This window comes from Anticarsia gemmatalis, chromosome 27 (genome assembly GCF_050436995.1).
Source record: "Anticarsia gemmatalis isolate Benzon Research Colony breed Stoneville strain chromosome 27, ilAntGemm2 primary, whole genome shotgun sequence".
Classification (NCBI taxonomy): Eukaryota; Metazoa; Arthropoda; class Insecta; order Lepidoptera; family Erebidae; genus Anticarsia; species Anticarsia gemmatalis.
Window position 1 is genome coordinate 5614782 of NC_134771.1, and position 9756 is coordinate 5624537.

General features: G+C 32.3%; 1 protein-coding gene across 2 annotated transcripts in view; it reads left to right on the forward strand.

The window, feature by feature from the left end:
- Lasp (LIM and SH3 domain protein Lasp) overlaps positions 1–6468 on the forward strand; it is a 33146-nt gene extending 26678 nt beyond the window's left edge. For both annotated transcript variants that reach the window (XM_076132006.1, XM_076132007.1), the window contains exons 6-7: positions 252–370; positions 1067–6468. In XM_076132006.1, the coding sequence (XP_075988121.1) occupies positions 252–370; positions 1067–1264 (317 nt within the window). In that variant the 3' untranslated portion in view covers positions 1265–6468. The remainder of the gene's footprint in view (positions 1–251; positions 371–1066) is intronic.
- The last annotated feature ends 3288 nt before the right edge of the window (positions 6469–9756 follow it).

The window sequence follows — 9756 nt, forward strand, 5'->3', positions numbered from 1 at the left end:
AAAATACCTTTATTTACTAAAATTAAACATGCTTTCATATTTGGAAAAAGCATAACTGCAAAGAATATTAATAAATAAAAAAAATCGGACTTCCAAAACTAAAAATCTGTTCTGTCTATTTTCAGAAATAAAATCATGTTGCTTTTCACTGAATTAAGGTATCTTAAATAATTAGTTTCCTTCTTCTCCATGATCCATTATTTTTTTCAACCTGTATACCATACATCCATTTAACTGGATCATATCCTCAGGGTCCCACCAGCCGCAGCAGCAGCAGCAGAGTCGTCAGATCGGGCGCGTGACCGACCTCGACCCCCTCGCTAACGAGATGCCCAGACAGACCGCCAACCATCAGAACCAGGTTAATCAGGTACAAGAAACCAACTGACTTACTAATAAACGTGGTGTAAGCAATGATTAGTTAAACAATGTTTTGTATTTTACACTCATATATGTACAGTTTCAACATTATTAGTTATACAGTGTTTCGTCACTTTCATTGGTATACAGTTTCAAATTTATTTAATAAAAACTTTTTCTTGACGTGATTTTCTTTGATATTTTTTTAACACCTACTTTTCTAATTTTTACGCCAACCGAAGTTAGATAGGAAGAAAATGCTTTTGGCATTAAGTCCGCATTTATACATCTTTGTATAAATAGTTTAAAATAAAGAAAAGTGACAAAACACCTTAAAACTATGGTCCAACAATTTAGTAGAGAGTCTTGTGTGCGGGGTACCCGTTTATCAGAGGTATACAAAATTGTAAATTAATAATGTTAGTGCCCCTAGGCTTATGTAGCGGACGATGTTTGATTTATTTGAAAATACATCAAAATGTTCATAATGACCGAGATTAATCGCTTTAATGATTAATTGTTTATTATAACCTAGATATATCACACATGCTAAAGCTCTCTATAATGTAGCCAAACTATAATCAAGGCTTATTTGTAGTACTTATGTTGCATGAAACCGAAGAAGATTTTTTTTCCGATTTCAGAAAGAGCGGAAAACAAATATGTGTTCTTAAAAGTACATGAATTTTTTTTTATTGTTTTCCAGCGAGTATACATAGCAATGTACGACTACGAAGCGAGCGACAGTGACGAGGTGTCCTTCCGCGAGGGGGACCTCATCTCCAACGTGTCCAACATCGACGAGGGCTGGATGACCGGCCAGGTGCTCAGGACCGGCCGCACCGGCATGCTGCCGGCCAATTATGTGGAACTGGCCCCCGCCGGCACTCCGCTCTATAATTAATATGAGGGTTAAGTCTACCACGGTATCATTGATGGGTTGAAATGTGTTGATGACTGTTGTTGGGATGGGTTAAGTGTCAACAACAGTTGTTGATGGGTTGAAATTGTAATTTCAAGTGTTAAGAACTGTTGTTGAGGTTAACCTTAGTATAACGTCAGATAGCTGTTGGTGGGATTATTTTGTTTCAATAACTGTGGGTTAAAATGTGTTGATGACTGTTGTTGGGAAGGGTTAATTGTTAACAACAGTTGTTGAATTGTAATTTCAAGTGTTGATAACTGTTGTTGGGTGAGGTTAACCTTTGTATAGCGTTGTTGAGATTGTTCAGTTTCAATAACAGTTGTTGATGGGTTCATATGTAACTTTGAAGTGTTAAAAGCTGTTTTTGGGGATTGAAGTAGGGTTATATTTTAACAAATTCATATAAGGTTGTTGTACGGTTTTATGTCAACATCCTATTCTTTTACTGTCATCAACAACAGTTGTTAGTTATAACAACTATACTTAATAAGCACTGTCAAATTATAAGGTATCTTATGAATTAAGGTTTCCCAACAACAACTTCAACACAGTTGTTGACCCTTACCCCACAAAGGTTCATCAACAACAACAGTTGTTGCCACAATTAATTTATATTTAACACGGCTGTTGCCATTATGTCTCGATTTTAGACAATATAAGCACATTGGGAAGCTCTTTTAAACTAAAATATATACTTTTTAATGTGAATTTTGACTAAAATATCACTATTTTATTCTTTAATTGTCATTGTTTTATAAATACGACAAATTATTTTTTTGCTATATCTACCAGAAAAATCCTAATAATATTATAAATCCTAAATTTTGTGTTGTATGTATGAATTTTAGTTATTCTTTCAAAACTGCTAAATTGATTTTGATGAAATTTTGCATGTCTGTCTCTGTGGCCTATGGGGTAGTGTACAACTTAAGAGGTCGTCCTGGGTTGGTAAAAGCACTATTGGTCTTTTCTTATTTATATTAGAATATTTCTCAATAGAAGCCTGAAGTTTGGTAACATGCCCAGTATATGGAATAAGGCTCGCCCACTATTACATGGGACTAACATTGTTAATGACGAAACTTAGATATGTTTAATACACCTCTGCCTACATCTCATGGTAAAATTGGCGTGATATTATGTAAAAAATAGATTCAGTCAGTTTATATACATTTTACCCTGAGATTTTTTTTTAGGCGGACCTAATCCCCGGTCAAACCATTTTTCTTTATGCACATATAAATAAATTGTTGTATTTATAAAACAATGGCGTTTTAAAGTCACGTATGTATAAAATATGTAATATCAATATTAACTTTGATGGTTGTGTATTACAAGCAATTTATTAATTAATATAACAAGTCGCAATTTTAATTACATTGTGTATTGTGCCTTTGAAAGTACGGTAGTTTTCTACCTACCTTTGTTAAGGGATAGGTTAACGGCCGTTTTCAATGTCCTATCTATCCACTGTTTATTTACTAAAGACTACTTTTGCTTTATATCCATTTGTACATAGCAATTCGAAGTCAGTTAATAAAAGATTATTTTGGCGTTATCATCTTAAACCAAACGACAACTTAGTAGAGACCCTTTGTATGCACGAATTATCTAGATTATAATATATAGTTCTGAGTATTTCTGCGAGGCGCCCATAGCCAGTTACGCTCACCGGTCGGTAAACGATCTGTGGGTTAAGCAAACCTTGGCGCGGTCATCCCATAGATGGGTGACCGCATAGTGGTATTTGAACTGGGCGTCTCCGTGAGGGCACGTAAAAAGTCGGTCTCGGTTGTAGATATTGAAAATGGTCGCAGATGATCATTAAAAGATCACAATTGTCTTACTAATAAACGTGTTGTAAGCTGTGATTAGTGATACAGTGTTTTGTCTTCACTCATATACAGTTACAACATTGATTGTAAGTGACAACACACTGTGTAACTAATCACAGCTTACAACACGTTTGTTAGTAAGACTTAACCTTAGATAAAGAGATGTATTTCTCAACAACTGAAATATTAGGTCGGGGAAAAAGTCTTTTCGCATTATAGTATGTATGAACTTGTAATAAAATCTCTTTGGCTTCAAGAATCACAAATGAGTACACGGTTCATTAGGTTTCTTTCAGTGAGCTCGTGAGGTACCCAAATATCGAGCTATTTTGTGTAGAGAAAAGATTTTATTACAAGTTCATACATACTATAATGCGAAAAGACTTTTTCCCCGAACTAATAGAAATGCCTTACCCTTTTTGAACAGTTATTTATTATCATAAAGGCGCATTAATAACAATATTTAAATAGCGACTGCACTTTATAAAGGATAAATATTGTCCTTTAATTATTGTATTATACAAAACTTTTTGTCTACTTTTCAGTAGAATATTAAATATATATTTTTATACATGTATTTTAGAATTTTCGGCTATGTAATATTAACAAGAAACTATATTTCTCAGACTTTTTTGTTGGTGGTAAATAATTTATTTGTTAGATTTCTTTCAATGTCAAATTTGGGACTTAAATAAAGTAGATTTTGTCTTTATGATTAATTTTATCATAAACTATTAAGATGGCTGGACCAATTTTTCATCAAAATACGTGTATTCAATTATACACAAGAACGAATTTGGAAAACAAAAATTAATCATTTTGTATTTTAAATTTATAGTGAAAAAGTTACGTAGCCGAAAATTCTATAAAAAATTGCCACTAGCATTACACTATGTAAAGAATGTTTATATATAAACTTCAAAAAATTATATTTATATTAATTATAAAATTTTAACTATAAACTTATACTCAATATTTAAAAAACGGGCCTAATTTTTAAACTTGTTGCATGTATGATATACGCGAACATGCATTTTATCTTGGTTTTCTTGACGTTTCGGCCGATTTAGGCAGTCGAGTTTTAAGGCTTAAAAGTCAAGGTTTAGACTGAACCGTTAAATTATTTATTTTTTACTAAACAATTAAGCATTTTGGAAAATAAATTTCGCATTAGTATTTGCATATTTAAAAGTACCTCACGTGAGCAACGCAATGCGACGCGACGATTACGATAACAGTCGTTAAGCCACATCAAAGGCTTTCCGGCTTGAACAACTTTGACACTAGGTTGACCACTAACCATACGATAAACAACAAACAAGGAACAAAGGCGTGTTTTTATATATTACAATGTATATGGTAGACCGTATATTTTCGACCACGTTTTTCACATGTAACGTTGCATTGCTCACGTAAGATATTACATAAATAAATACGCATTAACGAACAAATTCATTTGTGGACCAATCTCCTTGTCCATTCCATTTTAATATTGTTTTATGAAATATTTTGCTTCTTAAGTATTTATCTTATGAGTAGCGAGTTGAGCATAACTAACGGAAAGAACCTTGTTTTGTTATAATACATACTTGCGAGTGATTTCGTACATATGTACAGGGAATGTAGTGTATATAGTAATATTATAGCGAGTTTACTCATAATGTCACTGTTTCTGGTCTAAAAACTATCTGAATACTATAAAATATACATGAAAAGTTTATTTTTATATCTAAAAAACCGACTTTTAAAATAAAACAATGCATTTTATGGCCAACTGCATTTTTTCTCTTAGTCTATTGTTACTATAGGTCATCTTAAACACAAAGTTGTGTTTGTCTAAAAAAATCTCAAAAATACTAGCTTTCGTATTATGAAAGAATCATCAAAATTGTTTCACATTATGTAAAAATATGTGGTCACAAACAAAAAATAATTAATACCAATACTTTATTTTTTTTTGTCTGTTAAATTAATGTACCAGTGTGTCTTTGATGTTACTTATATACACAATATTCTGTACATATGAACGAAACATGATGCTCGATATTATATAAAAATAATTGTTACAATTTTGCTTAGAATTAATTATTAATTATACTAGCTGTTGCACCGACTTTAATTTGCTTAAAGTCGGAAGTCGGTCCTCGCATATTGAAGTCGGTGAAAGCCTTTAGTACCTGGGTAACCCTTTATTGGGCAGGTAATGCCTGTAAATACACTACTTTTAACATTATATGAGTTAACCTTTTTAACGCCAATGTTGAATAAATATGACAATAATTTATTTGCTTATATTTGTCAGCGTAAAAATAATATTATTTAATTTCTACGGGAATTTTTACTTTGAATTGCTTGACGTTTCGGCTTAGTTTACACTGGCCGTAGTCGTAAGCATGTTGCCAGTGTAACCGTCGCCGAAACGTCAAGAAATTAAGATGTATGTTAAATTCCCGTAGAATATTATATGATAAATATGCACTTAGAAAGATTTAAAGTCAAATTAATTGTTGTATATATCCGCCATTGACGTTAAAAAGGTTTTTTAATGATATTTTATATGAAACTGTATACATACCAGCATAATATAGGCACTGGGTTGTTCACAACTATATTACTATTATATATATTATTATAACATTCCATTTATACTATTATTGACCGAACATTCTTATAATTCATAGCTTTACTTCGAATCTCGCATGAGATTATTTTTCAGAACATATGTAAACTGTATTTATAAACATAAAAAGAAACTATTTTACAATTAAATAATAATTATATGCACCGTAGGGTCTTTGACCTTATAGAAAATACCAATAATGCACATGATTCTTGAAAGAGGACGGTAGATTCTTAGCTTAGTGAGAAATCATGCGTTTTTATTGTAAAACTTGACTGAGACTTAACACATTCTGATTTATAATTGATTTTTTAATAAAGGAAAATGGCCTTGTTTAATGTTAAGTATCATCGTGAAGAATTTTAAAGCCAGTAATCACTGCTCTTATATAAAAATCTACCGACTTTTAGTTCTTAGTTAGAAATATCGTTTAATTTAATCTGTCATACTAATGAGAAAAGGATTTTCAAGTCTGTCAAAGTATACAAATTTTAATATCCTCTTTTCATTAACTTGAAACGAAAAATCAATTTTTCTATAGTGTTTAGACCCTATGGTGTATTTATCCACTGTATATATTACATATAATATGTAATAACGATGTATACATAAAGTACCGCATATATGTCTATTGTCTAGTGATAAGCCTGCATCACAAACTGCCTAATATAGGAACAGTATTAAGTTACAGTGCCTTGTGTAATATTTAATACATTTTATAAGCTATATTATTACTTGTTTTATTAAAGTTATCACATTCGGGGAGAAATGTCCAAAAATCGTCTTATCCTATATTTACTATTATCCTCTACACTTCCTAAGGAATCTCCAACTATTTTTACAACAAAAATGTCTACTTTCTGCGCTTTTGCGCTCAACAACTGTTTATTTAGTTATTAATAATAATAAATATCTAAAAAACTCATTCTGACTGATGTCCAATTCATTTAAAACTAGCCAATTATACTGGAATTCGTGTGCAATATGCAGTTTATTCTATCACACTCTTATTGATTCAGCTTTCTGTGTTTCACTACTGGGCTAATTCTCCCCTTTTTCCTTCCGATATTCCTTATCTCGTGCAAACTTCCTTTTCCTTGGTCCTACGAAGGCGGTAAAATTACACACTTATCATATCAAAAAGCTGAAGACTCATTTTTGACTAGACCCGGTAATTGAACTCATAATACACTAAATTCTGAAGTGTTTTAAAGAATATCATCGTAAAAAGATATAAATGCAAGTTAAAGTGTAATAAAATGTAAATTTAATGATTTCTCTATCGTTGATTGCTCGGGAGATAAAAATGGTTAAGGCCGGGCGCATCACTTGTAGTAAGGACGCGTTTTAGAGCGAATTTTATTTGAACACACGATCAATTCCGCCTGCTTTACTATATTCATCGAATTCAAAAGAATATTCGTTGAAATTTCGTTTCCTTCTTATCACGGTTCTAAATAAATGTTATAAAATGTCCCACGAACTATGGTACAGTAATATAAGACATGCTTTTCCGACACTGCCTTCTCCGTGTCAAAATATAATAGAGAAAGTTCATAAACAAACACCTTCAATAATTTACGAAACTTCGTTTTCATTACCTAGTAGTTTAGGTCACCACGTCAACACTACTGCGGCAGGAGGTCGAGGTACGATTCCCACACGGAGCAATTATTTGTGCGACCCAAAAATAATTGTTTCTGGTCTGGTTGTGCTTTGCGTCCGTTGTTTGTATGTTTGTAAAAAAGCCCCCGCGACACAAGAGCAATTCTCAGTGTTGGAGTTGTTTTTTTTTTTAAGAAAAAGAAATCTCCCCGAATTTTTCAGTGAAACAAGGCTAGTATACAATCTGCGCTCGGCCTAAGATAGAGCTAAATACTTGCCTATTGTTTGTTGCGTAAATAGGAATAAATAAATTCTTAACAATGGATAAACACATAATTTATATGTTGGAGTTTCTTGCCATTGTTTTATTTAATTGCTAGAGTTATTACCTGGGCATACTTAGATACATTTTTTAAACATATTTTTTAATTAACAGGTGTCTAAAGCTAATAATAATAAGTAATAAGCTAATAGGTGAGGAGCTCGTGGCTTAGTTAACAACAGCCGCGCGGATCGATCTCTGAGGATAAGTCATGCTTGCCGAGGTTGATTTGTGGATGGGTGACCATCTTATACATATCGAGTTCCTCCGTGTTTCGGAAGGCACGTTAAATTGTGGGTCCCGGCTGTCATTTTCGAAGATCTTTGACAGTCGTTAACAGTAGTCAGAAGCTTGAAAGTCTGACAACCAGTCTTACCGAAGGGTATCGTGTTATCCCAGGTAACTGGGTTGTGGAGGTCAGATAGGCAGTCGCTCCATGTAAAACACTGATATTCAGCTGCATCCGGTGAGACTGGAAGCCGACTCCAACATAGCTTGGAAGAAAGGCTAAGCTGATATACAGGGTGTGGCGTAAATAATGGATAATCTTTTACCAGCGGATGGGCGACTTCCCGACTGATCTAAAAATTAAAATTTACCCCTGGCACAAGTATCATAGTTTTCGAGATTTTGGCCATTTTGTGTGTTTTTTAAGAAAGCGATTTACGCTCGTAGTTTTTGATGCTGTGATCACAAATTAAGGCTTTTTATTAATCCGTTTTTTGCAAATAAATCCTGAATAGATGTGCTATTGAATCTACAATCTTGTTTTGTTATTACTACTTGTTTTTTATTTAAATTATGCATTCAAAGTTAAATTTTATAATCTTTCACAACTTTCGTGCAACTTTGAGCACTTGTGTTGAAAAAAAAATGTATGGTGGCTTTACTGCCCACGCCATAAATAATTTCTAAATTTTATTAGAATTCTAAATTGGTATTATAACATGCGGCATTAATGCTGATTATTGTCAAAATATTACAAAGAACTTAAATTATTAACACTTTTGCCGGTCGACTAATTTTATTTTTGCACGCTAAGCGCGTTCTATATTCAATAGCACATCTATTCAGGATTTAAATGAAAAACCGGATTAAAAAAAAACCTTAATTTGTGATCGCAGCATCAAAAAGTACGAGCGTAAATCGCTTTCTTAAACATACATAATGGCCAAAAGTTTTTGCAAGTAAATCCTGAATTGATGTGCTGTTGAACCTAATATCTTGTTTTGTTATTACTACTTGTCTTTTATTTAAACTATGCATTCAAAGTTAAATTTTATAATTTTTCAACACTTTTGTGCAACTTTGAGCACTTGTGTGCAGTGTTGAAAAGAAAGAAAAAAAAAAGAAATACAAAACATAAATAATATTCAAATAATAAAGATAATTAGAAATCTAAAGAAAACTAATCTATTGACAAATAAATCATTTTTCATCAAATTGTAATACATTATTTTGAAATAGACTTGGTAGAAGCAGCACAGTTCCAAGCTTTTTTATCATCTAAATAATCTTTAATAGTGTAATAACCCTATAGACATGAATAGTTGAAAGCAAACTTAGCTTAAACGCGTGCAAAAATAAAATGAGTCGACCGGCAAAAGTGTTAATAATTTAAGTTCTTTGTAATATTTTGACAATAATCAGTATTAATGCTGCATGTTATACCAATTTAGAATTCTAATAAAATTTAGAAATTATTTATGGCGTGTATACTCATGTCTTTCCTGCCAATCTAGCAAACGTCTATAAAGTGAAAGAACTCATAACATATTCTATTATTAGAACAAGTTATTATGCGAATATTTTTTATATAAATACATATATAAAAGGTACGGTTGATTTGTTGTACATTGAGCTGTTCACCTTGATGGTTCGTGACCGGTAGTGTAGTACGACTAGTTAGTTTATAGTACGTGACAGATCTATACATTCACTAAGAGCATTTTTTCTACGACTAGTTAAAGTCTTACAATGTTTACAAAGGCGATTGAAAAGAGTTGCCGTGTGTTTGTTGCTAGTTCTTCTCATAAGGCTCTACCCCCTTTCCGAGCTAGTGGTAGATTCAGTAATTGTAACCACTATC